This window comes from Carassius gibelio, chromosome A4, assembly GCF_023724105.1.
Source record: "Carassius gibelio isolate Cgi1373 ecotype wild population from Czech Republic chromosome A4, carGib1.2-hapl.c, whole genome shotgun sequence".
Lineage (NCBI taxonomy): Eukaryota > Metazoa > Chordata > Actinopteri > Cypriniformes > Cyprinidae > Carassius > Carassius gibelio.
The window spans coordinates 5,482,077-5,500,734 of NC_068374.1; the positions used below are offsets into that span (position 1 = coordinate 5,482,077).

The 18,658-nt window shown below is 43.4% G+C and overlaps 1 protein-coding gene across 1 annotated transcript in view; it reads left to right on the forward strand.

The window, feature by feature from the left end:
• The window catches only part of LOC127967527 (NLR family CARD domain-containing protein 3-like), a 91,825-nt gene that overhangs the window by 14,017 nt on the left and 59,150 nt on the right, over positions 1-18,658 (forward strand). Inside the window, exons 2-3 of the mRNA XM_052568325.1 lie at positions 7,272-7,445; positions 8,652-8,825. Of these exons, the coding sequence (XP_052424285.1) occupies positions 7,272-7,445; positions 8,652-8,825 (348 nt within the window). The remainder of the gene's footprint in view (positions 1-7,271; positions 7,446-8,651; positions 8,826-18,658) is intronic.

Here is an 18,658-nt window from a genome sequence, read left to right on the forward strand (position 1 = left end):
AATCTATTCTCTGAAACAAGTGACAGAAAGAGCCCTTGCAATCCTATTTTCTTAACACCTCTTCAGAGAGGAGAGGACACATCCTCCAGAAACACTGGTGAGCAGCGTCCGGACAGATTGAATGCTGTGCAAGGACTCTCTGTCACGGTTGGTAAACCGTGATCTCGGGGTGTTTACACTTTGTGGTGAATTCTGTGTTTTCCGCGTCTGCACTGATTAGTTGTGGGCGTCTCCGTTAATTGTATCAGCAACAGCTGCCACTCATTACTCATCCACTATAAAATGGTTGTCTCACGTCTTGTGTTTGTGAGATCGTTGTTTAATGTTTGATGTGGATACCCTGTTTGTCTGGCTCTCAGTGTTGTTTGCGTTTGGCTGTCTGTGTTTCCCTAGAACCTCATCCACTCTTCGCACGTTCACTCAGCCATGGACACTTACCTTTGGCTCTACTCCATGCAGTTCCTGTGCCACCCTCTCCTGCTGCCTCACACCGTCATCATCTGGATAACTCACCTTCCCTCCACCATCAGCTGGTCTTCTCATCTCTTCACCATCCCCCCTTGTTTGTTTATGTACCCACGTTATATCTTCTCATTAAATCAGTAACTTACATTTGCTTCCAGACTGTCCTTTCACCCACCGACACATAACGGTCTCACCACCATGGAAGCAGCGAGCACCAACACCCTCACGGATTTTATGCATCACAGTGGTCAACGCATGGATCAGCAGCAGGAGAGCATCTCTAACACCGGACGCGCTATCCACCCAGCGGTTCCATCAGCTCAAATCTCCCACTGCGCCCATCGCACCGTCTGCGCCGTCCGTCCCCCGGGAGATTCCCCAGGACCATTTCCGACCAGAGCCGCGACTTCCGGGGCCGGAGAACTATACGGGTGAGCCAGCATTTTGTAGAACCTTTCTTACCAAGTGTTCGATGCATTTTGCCCTACAGCCCTGCACTTTAGCTACTGAGGAATCTAAAGTAGCGTTCACGCTCACACTATTATCTGGCAAGGCTGCCTTATGGGGGACGGCGATGTGGGAAAATCAACACCCGTGTTGTGCCTCGTTCCACGACCTATCAGAAGAGATGAAGAGAGTTTTCGACCGGGCCACGACCGGCAGGGAGGCCGCCCATCGCCTCTCGGAACTCCGGCAAGGATCTTCTTCTGTCAACGACTACTCCATCGAGTTCCGCACCGTGGCGGCCGTGTGCCAGTGGAACGGGGCGGCGCAGTGGGATAGATTCCTGCATGGGCTACCGACCGTGTTCAGCAGGAGATCTACCTCCTCGAGCTGCCCCCTACTCTCAATGGACTAATTGAACTGGCGTTGCGAGTTGACGTCAGGTTTAATTGTCTGGGCCGCCAACACAGTCCTTTCAGATCTAACATCTCTCCTGTTAGGGGGCGCCTGAGTCGAGAGAACACGGTCGGTTCTGTCGACGATCACGAGCCCATGCAGGTGGGTAGAGCTCGGCTGTCCCGGATGGAGAGGGAATGGCGGAGGTCCCAAGGACTGTGCTTGTACTGTGGAGGCTTTAATCATAACATCAACTCATGCCCAGTTAAAAGACCCAGCCCGGTAGTAAACTTGAGGCTACTATCGGGTGGGATCTCCGCTGAGAAGTCCTCACCTACATCATTGACCCTACTTCCGGTAAAACTGCGGTGGAAGAATCAACATCACGAGTGTCACGCCCTTCTGGACTCTGGAGCAGAGGGTAATTTCATGGATTCTTCACTGGCACATCACTTGAACATTTCTGTCCTTCCTGTGTCTCTCCCCATCCATGTTAGTGCACTCAACAGCCAGGAACTGCCTGACGTCACGCACCATACAGAACCCATCACTCTCATCACGTCTGGAAACCATAAAGAAACCATATCCTTTTTTCTCATGGACTCCCCTGTTGCTCCCATTGTTTTAGGTCACCCCTGGTTGTCCAAACATAATCCACGAGTGGAATGGGGTTCTAACACTGTCACATTGTGGAGTGAAAGATGTCATGAGTCTTGTCTGGTTTCTGCTTGTCCTGTTGCCCCGGTTTCTGTCTTTCAGAAGGGACCATGGTTTTGCCAAACGTGCCCGTTGAGTATCTGGACCTGAAGGAAGTGTTCAGTAAGTCCCGTGCTGCTTCTCTCCCTCCGCATCGTCCCTACGACTGTGCCATAGACTTAGTGTCAGGTAAGTCTCCGCCTAAGGGCAAGTTATACTCTCTTTCTATTCCTGAGAGGGAGGCCATGGAGAAATACATTTCTGATTCCTTAGCCTCTGGGTTCATCCGTCCTTCCTCTTCTCCAGCGGGGGCGGGGTTCTTTTTTGTGGGTAAGAAGGATGGTTCTCTGCGACCTTGCATTGATTACCGACAGCTGAACAACATCACTATTAAGAATTCTTATCCTTTACCACTCATGTCTTCAGCTTTCAAGAGGTTGCAGGGAGCATCCATATTCACAAAATTGGATTTACGTAATGCTTATCATTTGGTCCGCATCAGGAAGGGGGATGAATGGAAAACCGCCTTCAATACCCCTAGAGGGCACTTTGAGTACTTGGTGATGCCGTTCTTGGTGATGCTTTTCCCTGAAGCGGTTTCTGGGGTTCGCCAATTTCTATTGTCGTTTCATTCGTAATTTCAGCCAACTAGCCTCACCTCTGACAGCCTTGACCTCCCCCAGTACTCCGTTCAGTTGGTCGGATGCAGCTGAGGCTGCGTTCACTAACCTCAAGAACCGCTTCATTTCGGCTCCCATCCTTGTGGCCCCTGATGCCACATGGCAGTTCGTGGTGGAGGTCGATGCATCAGAGAGGTGGGGGTATGAGCAGTGTTGTCCCAACGTGCTGCTTCGGACGATAAGGTACACCCTTGCGCGTTCTTTTCACATCGATTATCTCCTGCCGAACGTAATTATGACATTGGCAATAGAGAGTTGTTGGTGGTCAAATTAGCACTGGAGGAGTGGCGCCACTGGTTAAAGGGTTCATGGGTTCCCTTTATTGTTTGGACTGATCACAAGAATTTAGAATACATCAGAACTGCCAAAAGACTCAATTCCGTGCAGGCTCGTTGGGCACTTTTTTCGTACCGCCCGGGTTCCAAAAATGTCAAACCCAATTCTTTGTCATGTCTTTTTGATCCCTCCGCCCGTCCCGTTACTCCCGAGTGTATTTTGCCTGAGAGATTAGTGGTCTCAGCACTCGTATGGGAGGTCGAGTCGAAGGTCAAGAAGGGATAATGCAGAGGAATTAAGGTCCGAAGTTGTCCAGTGGGGTCATTGTTCTAACATGGCTTGTCACCCAGGGATAAGTAGAACTAATGGTTTGGTTATACAACGATTCTGGTGGCCACGTATGGCTCGCAATGTCCGTGATTTTGTTTTGGCTTGCTCAGTTTGTGCCAGTGGTAAGTCATCTAACCGACCTCCTGATGGCCTTCTTCAACCGCTGTCTGTCCCTTCGAGACCCTGGTCCCATATCGCTCTAGATTTTGTGACCGCCCTCCCGCCCTCTAATGGCATGACGGTCGTTTTGACCGTAGTGGACCGGTTCTCGAAGGCGGCACATTTCATTCCCTTGCCCAAATTACCGACAGCCAAGGAGACAGCGGTTACTGTTTTAGATCACGTCTTTTGGCTTCATGGCCTCCCGGTAGACGTGGTTTCAGACAGGGGATCTCAGTTTATATCCAAATGTTGGAAATAATTTTGCAAATTGTTAGGGGCGTCAGTTGGCTTGTCGTCGGGTTATCATCCCCAAAGCAACGGACAATCTGAGCGAGCCAACCAAGATTTAGAGAGGATGCTGAGATGTTTGGTCTCCAAGAATCCTTTTTCCTGGAGTCAACAACTCTCTATGGTGGAGTACGCCCACAATTCATTGACAATGTCAGCTACGGGCCTCTCTCCGTTTCAGTGTAGTGTGGGGTACCAGCCACCAGCGTTTCCCAGTCTGGAATCTGAAGTCGCATTCCCTCTGCTCAAGCGTTTGTCCAGAGGTGTCACTGCACCTGGACCAGAGCCCGTGAGACTCTGCTCCGGGTGAGGGAGCACACTAAGGCCAAGGCCGATCGCCACCGGTCAAAGCCTCCCGTCTACGTCGTGGGTCAAAAAGTGTGGCTTTCTACCAGTAACATTCATCTGTGATCCGTTTCTATTAAATTAGCTCCCAAATTTATCGGCCCGTTCACTATCACCAAAATCATTAGTCCGGTGACAGTCCGCCTCAAACTACCTCCTGCATACAAGAGGATACACCCCGCCTTTCATGAATTAAACCCATGTTTTATGCACGTATAAATCCACCTACTCCGGTTCCCCCACTGCCGCGTCTCGTAGATGGGGAACCGACATATTCGGTTAATCGTATTCTGGACTCGAGACGGAGGGGACGAGAATTTCAGTATCTGGTGGACTAGGAAGGTTACGGTTCGGAGGAGAGGAGTTGGGTACCTGCTAGGGACATATTGGATCACTCCCTTATTGATGACTACAATCAGCAGGTAGGCCCTTCTAGGAGAAGGGGGGGGGGGGGTACTGTCACGGTTGGTAAACCGTGATCTCGGTTTACACTTTGTGGTGAATTCTGTGTGTTCCATGTCTGCACTGATTAGTTGTGGGCGTCTCCGTTAATTGTATCAGCAACAGCTGCCACTCATTACTCATCCACTATATAATGGCTTGTCTCACGTCTTGTGTTTGTGAGATCGTTGTTTAATGTTTGATGTGGTTACCCTGTTCGTCTGGCTCTCAGTGTTGTTTGCGTTTGGATGTCTGTGTTTCCCTAGAACCTCATCCATTCTTCGCACGTTCACTCAGCCATGGACACTTACCTTCGGCTCTACTCCCCGCAGTTCCTGTGCCGCCCTCTCCTGCTGCTTCACGCCGTCATCATCCGGATTACTCACCTTCCCTCCACCATCAGCTGGTCTTCTCATCTCTTCACCATCCCCTCGGAGTGTCGCCGTCTCATCGTCATTGTTTGTTTATGTACCCAGGTTATATCTTCTCATTAAATCAGTAACTTGCATTTGCTTCCAGACTGTCCTTTCACCCACCGTCACACTCTCAGGCCTGTCTTGCTTTGCATTTGTCTTGTTAATAGTCACAAGGTGTTCAGCAGAGCAGGAACATTATTAACATCTGCCTCTACTCTGCGCACCTAGAAGCTCAGGACGGAAGCTGTCATTTGTTATTTCAGCAGTAATTATTATTATTATCTCATCCCACTGGATAGACTAAAGCACATTAACCCAATCACTTTATTTGCTTTTCATCTTAACTACGTACAGATTTATCAATCAGAATAAATTTATTTTGATGGAAGCAAAAATTTTCCAATTGGCTCATGAATGGTGAATGGCTTGAATAGTTCCTGTATCAAATGAAGGCCCCTCTTCTGAAATATGTGATTGGTTAGTTTGGCCAGTGTGTACTGTGATTGGTTAGCTGGGCCAGTGTGTGCCGTGATTGGTTAGCTGGCCCTGTGAGTCCTGTGATTGGTTAGCTTGCCCTGTGAGTCCTGTGATTGGTTAGCTGGCCCAGTGTGTGTTGTGATTGGTTAACTGGCCCAGTGTGTGCTGTGATTGGTTAGCTGGGCCAGTGTGTGCTGTGAATGGTAAGCTGGGCCAGTGTGTGCTGTGATTGGATAGCTGGGCCAGTTTGTGCTGTGATTGGTAAGCTGGGCCAGTGTGCGCTGTGATTGGTTAGCTGGGCCAGTGAGTGCTATGATTGACAGTACTCAGTGCCTATAGTCCTTTTCATACGTTGCTTATTACATCCAAGATTAAATGTCACATCCAAGATGATATCATCACGCTTATCAGGATCTTACTAATTCGGTTCTTCGAACTCACCTGCTGTTGATGATTTGTATGGCTGGATTGAGTTATCTGTTATAATTGCACATTCATGGGTTGGTTTAAAAGGGGTTATATATTGATACTTGAAACCTCCAGTTGAGGAAAATTATCGGTACATGAAACATCAACTGTCCAGGTGTTGTCAGGTTGAATCTCTGTTTCTGTTCCGGGACTTATTTTGATGTTTTTCTCATCATGTGTTATCTTGTTTCTAGATTCCTTTGATTATTGCCTGTGTCTTTTGTTTCCCTGGGGCGCTTTCAAGCTCAAACCGGTGCACAATGTTTTCCTACGGTTTTACCAATCACCAGCAACATGCTTATAAACCATGCGGTATTAAAGAGACAGTTGGCACAATGTAATTAACACCTAAATAAATTTCAAGAGCAAGAATATTGTTTTCACACGATTATTTACTTTAAAGACAAAGTAACTGAAATAATAAGAGCACATGTATGGAGCTGGAACTTTTTTAAGTCTGTCTAAATATAATTTAGTAATCGCAATGGAAAGTGTGCTAGACACTGATTAATGTAACATAAAAATGCTACACATTTATATATTTTTCAATTGTATTTTAGAGTGACACCTTTCTAAACTTCTCTATACTTCTCTGATATAATGGAATATAATATTACAATAACATTATTAGCACAACAACAGTGATTAGCAGTAATGATGAGCTGAATACGCACAATAAAAATAATATGAAATGCTAGGCAAATGTTGGATCACAATAATTAGGAAACCACAGTTTCCACAAACCCCTTCACTTGATTCGGATGTCCTCTGTTATTCTGGAAGTCAAGAGCAGTAACTGTAACATTTAGAGTGTTTTGCAGTATTAAACACGCATTTATACCAATTTCATCATGCTCAGAAAACTCTTCAAAAAGAACACAAAGAATGGCCTTCTCAGCTGCCATAGTTGAAACGCTTGTGTCATCACAACAGGGTGTTCAATGCACCACCGCTTCAATTTAAAAAATGGTTTTCATCATGTTGTTGGGGCTGAATGCAGCCCTGGTTCCTAAGTATGTTCTTGTTTGTTTCCATAGTTTCTGATTAGTTTGTTACCTGTTTTTAGTTTGGTTCTTCTAGTTTGGTTCTTCATATTGAACAAAAAAAATTAAATACAAACTTTCTGCAACTGGATCCACTCTCCCTTCTCTGACTTGCAGTGACGTATGTTTCAGTATTTCAATTCTTCATAAAACACCTATTTAAAATCTAATGAATGCCATTAAATGTTGTGTTAAAGCCTTACATTATTTCTTAAAGCTAAAACCATCAGATATATTCACTGATCATTGAGTTTACCTAAACTGTATCACACTGTCAGAGCCCTGCCAAATTAATAAACACAGTAAGTAAACACATCTTGATGTTTGTTTTGTTCTTTACACAGACTATGTGGATGTAATCTCACTGCTCAGTCCTGTGAAAGTTTGTCTTCAGCTCTACAATCCTCAAACTCTGTCCTGAGAGAACTGGACCTGAGTAACAATGACCTGCAGGATTCTGGAGTGAAGCTTCTTTCTGATGGATTGAAGAATCCAAACTGTCAGCTGGAGATACTGAGGTAAATGATTTTCCATAAAATAATTAACAAAATATTAAGTGTTTTTATCAGATTGTAAAGCTTTTGTTGAACATGCATCGAGCATCTGCCCTTTTATTTGATTGGCTGTCTTAACCATTTTGACCTTGATAAACACTGTTAGACAGTTGAGACAGACCTAGTAAGTATTTTGTTATCCGAAGCCAATATGTGTGTAATGGAGTGCAGCAGAGCAGCATGAAAAATATCAAACAATCTGCCCAAATAATTAGTGAGGATGTGTCCTTTTCAGTGTCGGTTGTGGTTACACACAATACTGTAAACAAGTTACTGTAAACTATAGTGTTAAGTAGTGGTGCAAAGAATCACAACCCTCACAATTTGGATCACATTGCAGATTTTGAGTCATGGATAAAAAAATTTTTTGGATGAGCAAAAAAAAAAAACAGAATAATTAAAAACTTAATAAATTTTTTTTGCAGCTGTATAGAAGTAAAGAAGTCAGTAATAAAACAAGAACAATTAAACAAATTACAAAATTAATACAACACTAATAAAGTCAGTAACAGAAGTATACAGTTGCAGAAATGTAATAATTCAGTTTAAAATAACACAATAATGCTCACAGCACAACAAGTTAATTACAGATTGATCTTTGTTAAAAATGTGGATTATTTGATTAACAGACATAAGCAGGTATTCTCTTTAAGACCAAATGCATGGACCCAATACTGACACCCATCCGATTTCTTTCTCAGGTGCTTTTTTTTAAGACATAACTGACTGCATTTACTAGAATACTTTCCAAAACAATTGTTTTAACATAACTTTGTGTGTATGTAAACGAGAAGTCAATTTGGTGTTCATACAGTGTCTCAATTATGTCTTTTTCTGCATGTGCGTGCTCCAGCTGTGTGCAGCAGTAGCTGAGTGAACATAACACAGTGTGCTAGTTAAAATTGCTTGAACTGGCAATAAAAACATTTACTATGAGGGCGAAACCTAACAGTTAATCAACGAATCACAGGCATGCTGAACTATGGGGCTTGGTCCGTTCGGATCAGGGATCATTTACAATCTTTTGCACCCCTAGTGTTTAGGTGCCCGACTCACCATCATTAAGTAAACCTTAAGACATGACCGTATAGGAATAATTAATGGCTAAAATGTGTATAAATGCATGAAAGAGATGTCTGTTTATCACATGGATTATTCATGTTTTTGTAGACTGTCTGGCTGTATGGTGACAGAGAAAGGATGTCGCTATGTGTCTTCAGCTCTGAGGTCAAATGCCTCACACCTAAGAGAACTGGATCTGAGCTACAATCACCCAGGAGATTCAGGAGTCAAGATGCTTTCTGAAAAACTTCAGGATCCAAACTGCCCATTGGACAAACTGAAGTATGTCAAGCAGAACTTTGTTTTTTTTTTTCATTTCATATTGTAAATATATTAAGCTTTTCTTAATTTAAGCTACGGTCAAGCTACAGTATAACGGTCAAGTCACCTTTATTTATATAGCGCTTTAAAAAAGATTGTGTCAATGCAACTGAACAACATTAGGAAAACAGTGTGTCAATAATGCAAAATGACAGTTAAAGGCCACGCCCTGAGTGCACCTGTGCCATGCGCTTTACAATTTGCGTTTAGAACACTAAAATAGGGCCCATCATCTCAGTTCAGTTTAAATAGTATCTGTGCAATCATTTGCAATCAAGTCAATGGTATCACTGTAAAAAAAGGTGTCCCCAACTAAGCAAGCCAGAGGCGACAGCGGCAAGGAACCAAAACTCCATCGGTGACAGAATGGAGAAAAAACCTTGGGTAAAACCAGGCTCAGTCGGGGGGCCAGTTCTCTGACCAGATGAAACCAGCAGTTCAATTCCAGGCTGCAGCAAAGCCAGACTGTGCAGAAGAATCATTGGTTTCCTGTGGTCTTGTCCTGGTGGTCTTCTGAGACAAGATCTTTACAGGGGATCTGTATCTGGGATTCATCTAGTTGTCCTTGTCTCCCCTGTCTTCAGGGCTTTAGAGGTTCTTTCTAGGTGTTGATCCATACATACTGGATACATACTGGATCTGGGTGACTGCAGTGACCCTCTGACTTGGATACAGACTGGATCTTGTGGCTACGGTGACCTTGGAATAAAAGAGAAACAGACTAATATTAATGTAGATGCCATTCTTCTAATGATGTAGCAAGTACATTGGGTATTTTTGGGAAGTGTTCTCGGTTCTGGTTTACCTAATTAATGCAGTTGAATTTTGAGAATGCAGCGGACGTGAAGGATTATAATGTAACAAGAGCTCGTTCAAATACTGAGGTGCTGAATTATTCAGGGCTTTATAAGTAATAAGCAAGATTTTAACATTTATACAGTGTTTGATTGGGAGTCAGTGTACAGTTGACACAGTTGACGGGCTAATATGGTCATACTTCTAGTAAGAACTCTACCTGCTGCATTTTGGACTAACTGGAATTTGTTTATTAAGCGTGCAGAACAACCACCCAATAAAGCATTACAATAATCTAACCTTGAGGTCATAAACGCATGGATTAACATTTCTGCATTTGGCATTGAGAGCATGGGCCATAATTTAGATATATTTTTCAGATGGAAAAATGCGGTTTTACAAATGCAAGAAATGTGGCTTTCTAAGGAAAGATTCCTATCAAATAGCACACCTAGGTTCCTTACTGATGACGAAGAATTGACAGAGCAGCCATCAAGTTCTAGGTTATAACATGCAGAGTTTTTAGGTCCTTTAACCTCTTAGCCAGCACCCTGACGTCCTCGTCCTTTACAACGCAACAAGGAGGTCAGTGTCTGGGGAGATGCCAAAAATGGCTGATAAAGGGTTGGGTGAGATAGTGTGTTCGTAAGCTCCACTCAGGGTGTCAAAAATGTTAATCCAAAAATTTGTCAGTTTAGGGCAAGACCAGAACATATGCGTATGATTGGCAGGGGACTGGTTACACCTGTTACAGACATCACTGACATTAGGGTATATATTAGACAATTTTGCATTTGTTTAGTGAGTTCTATGAAGGATCTTACACTGGATTAGACAATGATGGGTGTATATAAAAGATGAGTGAACCATAGCCTTAGCATGGCCCCACTGTTCATCCATAATAGCCATGCTCAAGTCACCCTCCCACGCGGTATCAGGGTGTGCAGAGGTTGATCCTAATGACTCGTACAACACAGAAATGCATTTTCTACGATTGGGGTCTGTCGACAAGAGGGAGTAAGTCAGGGTTTTGGGGCCGATTTGGGAAGTGGGGAAATGTTTTCTCAACAAAATCTCTAATCTGAAAAAAGCGGAAGAGGTGTGAATTTGGCAAATTGTGAAGAGAAGAGAGCTCTGTGAAGGATGCAAATATACCATCCTTGTATAGGTCCTTAACACAAATAATACCATTACTATGCCAGGCCCTGAATGCTAAATCTGACCTTGAGGGGGTAAAGACATGATTTAGGAGCAGTGGTGTCAAGATAGAGGGACCATGTAAACCTAAGCACTTCCTAATTTGACTCCAGACCTGAAGCTAGAGTGATACAATCAGGCATGGGCCTACAAGTCCTAAAGGCAAAGGGAGTTGGGAGCATAGGATCAACCACAATGCCAGGCATGCGCTTGATCGCTCCAAATGTACCCAGGCAGGAGGTGAGGCAATCCTCACTCATCCAATATAAAAGTTTTTGTATGTTAACTGCCCAATAATATCGTCTAAAATGTGTAAAGTGCCAGGCTCCCCTCAGACTTAGAGGACTGCAGGATTGCTTTGCGGATCCTGGCGGGTTTGCCGCCCCACAGAAATTTAGATATCATTGCATCCAGCTTGTCGTAAAAAGATTTGGAAATTAGTATAGGGATGTGCTGGAACAGATAAAGGAATTTGGGGAGGATAACCATCTTAATCAAATTTGCCCGACCTATGAGAGAGAGTGGTAGGGCCGCCCATCGTTCAAAATCACTTGCAGTTTTTGCGACCAGAGGTAAGATATTATTGCGAAATAAGTCCGATACGGCTGTTGAAATATGGACCCCCAAGTAGCTAAATCCATTGTTACTCCATTTAAATCCTGATAACGAGCGTGGGAGCTGCTTAGCCAAAGAGTTCATTGCCAAGAGCTCACTTTTCTGGTAGTTGAGCTTGTACCCGGAGTACGTACCGAACCAATAAAAAACATTCAAAATGACAGGGAGTGAGGAGACAGGGTTAGAGATATACAGGAGCAGGTCATCTGCGTATAATGAAACTTTATGGGTTACGCCAAATAGCGTGATGCCCTTGAAGCCTTCTTCCGCACAGAGCCAAATGCCTAAAGGTTCTATTGCTATGGTGACTAGGAGTGGAGGCAGGGGACAACCCTGTCTGGTGCCTCTCCAAAGTGAGAAAGGAGATGATAACATGCCAGTAGTTTGAAACCGATGCCGTCGGGGATTAATATAATAATCTAACCCATAGAATAAAATTATCACCTAGACCGAACCTATCAATTGCCTCGTACAGGTATCCCCACTCGACCCTGCCGAATGCCTTTTTGGATTTCCGGGATATCAGTATTTGAGCGAATGATGTTTAGTAGTCGTCTAGTGTTATGAAAAGATTGCCGGCCCAGCACAAATCCTGTCTAATCTAGTGAAATAGTGGAGGGCATTAATCGTTGAATACGGAGTGCAAGAACCTTTATGAGAATTTTGAGGTCTACTTTGAGGAGTGACATTGTCCTGTAATTGCCACAGAGCAGGGGGTCTTTCCCTTTCTTAGGAATTAGCGAGATGGTGGCTTTAGATAGGGTATCCGGAAGGCGACGCTGATGAAAAGCCTCATTTTACATATCTTTTAGGACTGGTGCGAGAAGAGTGGAAAAAGTTGTATAATATTCTACAGTGAATTTGAGCAAACAGAGCCTGGTTTTGTTATTAGATAGGAGATCGAAGTCTGTTTGGAGTCTAAAATGCTCTCTGTAAAGGATAGGGTCTGGGTTAACTGCATATTTGTCATCGATGCTCTTACTTTTCTGTAACAGGTCTAAACTTTGTGACGATTCAACTCATTTTGAATTAGACACAAATGAGATAAGCTGTCCTCGAATATAGGTCTTTGAAGCCTCCTAGAGTACACCTCTGTTTGTGTCTGTTAAGTCATTCAGTTCCAAAAAAGAGTAATCTGGGAGTGTATAAATTGCTTGTAGGGATCTTCCGATAATAAAGAAGAGTTAAACCTCCACTGCCTGAATGGGCTGAGGTGGGCACGTAAGTGTAAGTCAAGTGAAGTTGGGGGTGTGGTCCAATATTGCAATACAGTGGCAGTCCCTGGCTTTAATCACGTAGAGCAGTCTATCATCTAGAAGGAAGAAATCTATGCGCATGTAAGTGTGGTGTACATGAGAAAAGAAAGAGAATGTCTTGGTCGTGGGAGAAATGTGCCTCCATGGGTCGGAGAGGCCCAGTCGTTTGGCAAAGTCATGTAGAGTTTTGGCTGATTTGCTTGAAGAGTGCGGCCTATTTGACAATCTGTCTAGTGTGGGATCTTAAACCAGATTAAAATCCCTGCCTATAATTATATAATCATTATCAATGTTTGGTAGTGACGTGAATAATTTGGATAAGAATGAGCAGTCATCCCAGGACCGTAGACACTAGCCAAGATGACAGGTGTATTGCTTCATTCTTTTTTCCAAATCTCAAATCCTCAACCACATCACATCTTTTTGGGGTGAATTATGTCTTATTCATCTCATCGCGAAGCAAACAGTAAAATAAAAAAAATAAAAAAACTTGAAGAACTGTCTTGCTGTGTTGTGTTATGTTGGCGTATTCAAGCCGCACGCTTCAGTGAAACATTAGAATCTGAATAGAGCGTTCAGCACTGGGACATGGTCACATTAGATATAATGAAGGGAGATGTGAAAAAAGGACATCCCGTAGTTTTCATATGGATTACTTTATCACAGAATATCTGTTTTTGGCAGCACTTGTTTGGTTTAGAAGTGGACATGTCAGGTTTTCTATAGATAGCTCTCATGTCTCTTCATTGAGTATTGTGAGTGGAGTGCCCTCTACTGAAGCTCATGGGCACTCCATCTAATGTTTGTGACAAAAAGGACCACCACAGTGGAGTCGATGGCACAGGAGAGCAAGTCTGGTCAGGTGGGGCTGAAACAGAGAACATAAACAGGTTAATAGCGGCCTCCCTGGCCGTGATAAGATGTTAGCTGGCCTCCGTGGTCGTGACAGGGCAGGCGGTGAGTTGATGTAGAACCTCCGTGGCTGCGACAGGACAGACAGAGAGTTGGTGGGTGGCCTCCGTAGCCATGACCGGAAAGAATGAGAGCTCATAGACGGCCTCCATGACCGTGACAGGATAGGACAAGAGCTCTGGAAGTTCGGCTGAGATCTGACATAGCACTGGAATTTCGGCTGAGACGTGACGAGGCTCTGAGAGTTCGGCTGAGACGTGACGAGGCTCTGGTAGATCCGTGGTGATTTGACTGGGTTCATGAAGATCAACTGTGACTTAACTGTGCTCATGAGGATCGACTGTGACTTGACTTGGTTCCTGAAGATCGACTGTGACTTGACTTGGTTCCTGAAAATCGACTGTGACTTGGCTTGGTTCCTGAAGATTGACTGTGACTTGACTTTGCTCATGAAGTTTAACTGTGGTTTTACTTGACTCATGGGTGTTAATGGTGCCTTGACCTGACTCTGGAAAGTCGACGGGGACCTGACTTGACTCTGGAAATTCAACTGAGGCTGCCATTTTGTGCAGCGGCGCTGGGCTTGCGGCCATCTTGTGCAGTGGCGCTGGGCTGGCAGCCATATTGTGCAGCGGTGCTGGGCTGGCGGCCATCTTGTGCAGTGATTTTGGGGCTTTAACTAGTTGCCAGCCACCGCCAGGGTTTCGGTAAACTTTAATGGCCCACAGAATATTTTCTTCTTTGAATATATGAACATGTTACATATCAAAATAAAGATCTGAGCCTCTGCTTTTAAACAAAAAATCTTTTATTTTATCTTCATTTTTTTTTTTTATTGCCACCTGAACATAGATAGGTTTTGTCAAAAACACAACATTCTGGACAAAAAGCTGAGAAAAAGCCATTTTTATGAAACAAGTGCATTTTTAAGCAGAATACATTCAGATGTCGTTTTCATCATATATAAAACCTTCCAAAATATATTACAATTAAACATAAATCTAAAATATATTAAATTTAGGCACTGTAATTTGCTTTTGAGTGGTACACAGAGTAAAATTTCCCAGGATGTAAGGGGACGCCACAACTTTTGCAGTAGAACGAGGTCTCCTTCCGCAACCCCTTACATACACAAACTCTGCATCCTCTGGTTGGGGTTTGCTTTTTGGGAGTGGGCAGGATAGGAACAAGTTCATGAACAGCAAAACTGACATTCAGCCTGTTTTTTGGGTCAGTGTTGTATGGTGCTCTTGGAGTGTTTTCAGTAGCACTTTTCTCCCCACCACTAGCATACTCTTGGCTGGTCCATGATTTTATAACACTCTGGATGAATGAGAGAAGTGGGTTTGTAGAGTGTGGGTTTTTCGCTTTGTAAATGACAAAAGCGTTAAACAAACTGATCTGAAACAGGTACATGACAAATTTCTTTGTCCACTTGTGTGACTTCCTGATAAATGGGTAGTACACAATGTCTTGGTCTAGTTTGTCAACACAATTTATTTCATGATTGTATTCCACAATGCATGCTGGTTTTTGCTTTGCAACTTTTTCTTGGTGGCCTCTCTGCCATACCTCAACACGTTCCATGTTGTTCTGATGGAATGTTGTAACCATTTTCACTGTTTGTTTGTCTCTCCATGCCAAGACCATCACATTTTCGTTGTGACGCATGATTGTTTCCCCAATCCTAAGGTCAGCATTTCTGACATCTCGAATGACCGGCGGTTCACCTCTGTTTTTTCTAATTGTACCACATACATGGGTTTTCACATACATGGGTTTTCACATCAAGTAGACGCTCACACAGTTGTACAGAGTTGTATAGGTTGTCCATAAACAATCTGTAGCCATGACCTGCTAGGCGATCAAGGAGAGAGACAACCGTGTCTCCCAGGGTAGCGTTTTCCCCACATGTTAAAACAGTAGCCTGTATCAGAATCGCACAAGATGTAGGATTTTACTCCATATTTGATGGGTTTCTGGGGATTGTACACCCTGAAAGCTAGTTGCCCACGCCACAGAAACATCCCCTCATCAATGCAAATGTTTGACTTGGGCTGATACATTTTGCGGAATTTGGACACAAGGTGATCCAAGACAGGGCGGATTTTGTACAGCCTGTCAGTACAATTGTCTGGACTTGTTGTATTATCACTGAAGTGTAGAAATCTCCATATGATTTCAAACCTGTTGCGAGGCATGACCTTGTTGAAGTAGGGGGTAGCTAACATGTCATCTGTACACCAGTACATTTCAAGTTCAGGCTTATGAATGATACCAGTGAGAAAAAGGAGGCCCATGAATGTTTTCATCTCTGAAACTGTGACATGCTTCCATGCATGACATCTAGCATGTTTTGAAGTGTCATCCATAGCCTGAATACACTGATCTGCATACAGGTTGGTCTGATCAACAATGTTCTGAATCAGTACATCAGAAATGAACAACTCTGCAAAGTCTACAGATTGTTCTGACTCTAGAGCAGCAGCATCACCAATAGGCCCAGGATTCTCAGTGAAGGGAATGTTTTTTTTTTAACTGGCTGCCAGTTAATTTCATGCCACTTAGAATCATCAGGTTCAGTATCTTCAGCTGGATGGTTCACACCGGCCCTTGTTTGATCACCAGCAGCACTATGTCAATGTACTTGACGCATCCGGCCTCTGCCTCGCTGTGTTCTACCTGTAAATAATTATATGAATAATTGGAATTACTTTCAATAAAAAGACAAATACATACACATATGAAAAAATGCACACACAAAGTGAGATATTTCAAGTCTTTATTTGTTATAACTTTGATTATGGCTTACGGTTTATGAAAACCTTTTTACTATATTCTAATTTAGAATTTGGAGTTTACATAAACTGTAAGCCATAATCAAAAACATTATAACAAATAAAAGCTTGAAATATCTTACTTTGCATGTAATGAGACAATGTAATATGTTAGTTACACCTTTTAAGTTGAATTACTGAAATAAATACACTTTTGCACGATATTCTAATTTTTCGAGTTTAACATGTACATACATATTACAGTGTGGAAAATGTGCACAAAAAGAGAAAAAAATAGGCCATTACACGCTCATATTTATGCACACAGTCCCACATAAATGCATGCACACACACAAACACACACACTATAATGTGTGTGTGGTGTGTGTGTATATAATCCAACATTGTGCATAAAGTATAGAAAACTTTCTCATATATTTTCTTATCTTACCTCTACACGTTCTGCCACCTGGGAAAGATGACTAAGATCTTGGCCTTGAATGTGTCCACTCACTGTCGGAAGTATCACTGTCGGAACTGTCACTGTCCACTCTTCGACACACAGGTGAACTATGTCTTTGTCAAGATCGACGGGTGAACAAACGATCTGCTGCTCGTCCGTGACTAGAACTTTCTGTGACGACATGTGCATCTGTCTCACTGACTACTTCGTCCTGATCAGATTCAGAATGATCAAATAAGGAGCGATCGGACTCTGAGTCCATCAACACCTCCAGTACTTGATCAGCCGTATACCTCTTCATTTGTCCGTCAGATATTTTGACCTACATTCTCGCTAACATACTCCATTCATGTTAGATACGATCGCAGTCGGTTTCTTTGATCAAAAAGTTACGTACCCATTCAGACCATGCGCAAGAGTCTTCCTTACCATATTCCACCTAAAACACGGATACCCAGAAAATTCCGTGTTTGGCGGGGATGCGTTTTTTCATAAAAAACGGAAAATTCCGTGTTTGGCGGGGAAAGAGTTAAAGTCCTCTGCCTCTCCCACAGCGAAAGGAGAACCACATAACAAGAGCTTTAAGTCCATTATGTCCCTTAAGCTGCCATTAGACTCCCCTCTAGGTAACCATGATTTTACTGGGTCATTGAGTCCAAAACGGAATAAATCCTTAAACAAGACTTCATCGTCTAGAGGAACTTGATATACCAACTCACAGAACTGTTGAACATAGTCCTCAATAGATCGATCTCCTTGCCTTAAATTTAACAGCTGGTCGACTGGACCTGTGGTTAGGCTAGATTGGTGATAGGCTGACATTGAAACCGGACCGATACCTCAGTGACGAGGGGATACCGGGCTGCTGGATCCTGGTATGGTGAAGTCTTCTGTAACAGGGTGTCAGAGGCATTCGGATCCATGTGCAGAAACTTTATTAAGATAATGGTCATACAGGCAGAAATCAGGAACTGCATCAGGTATGTTAGGGATATCCAGAATCATAAACGGTAACGAGCAGAGATCAGGGCAGGCAGCAGAGAATCAGAGTCAGTTTAAACAATCCAAGAACATACACAGGGAGAACAAACACTAGGAAAAACGCTCGGAAATGTCAGGCTAAACAAGACTTCAAAGAGAGTGATTGTGCTGCTTTTATGTGTGTGTAAATGAGGTGCAGGTGTGGCAAGGAAATTGGCTGATGATGAGGTGCAGGTGTGGCAAGGTGATTGTGATGCAGTGACTCATTGGGAATGTAGTTCGGGTGTGGTGCAACAGTATGAGAGGTGCTAGTGTCCAAGTGACATCTGGTGGTTGATCGGTGGAATGGTCCTGAGTGGAGTGTCCTCTACTGAATCTCTTGGGCACCCCATCTAATGATCATGACAGTAACACTGTGTCTACAGTTTTTTACAGAGCAAACATTTTCTCTTCCATGTCAGAAGGAATACAGGCACTTGCAGTTTGTCAGAGAAAAGCCCTATTCAGACGGGACTAATTTTACAGGGGGTCATTAGAGAAATATGTACTACATATACTTTTATATATGATTTTAATCCCGTCTTAATCTGCAACGTCTGTGTTTTTCTCACACAACCTTTGTGATAATTCCAGAGCAAATTACCTACTGTTTTTGAGCAAACTCAGTGATCCTCTGAGAAAACTAATCCCGTACGAATGCGAATGTGTCACAGTGTCTGGGTTGTATTCCCTGGGAATCCACTAGGTGTCCTCCTTCCCCACGGTGTCTGTCACTTTATTAATAATTCCTCACGTCCT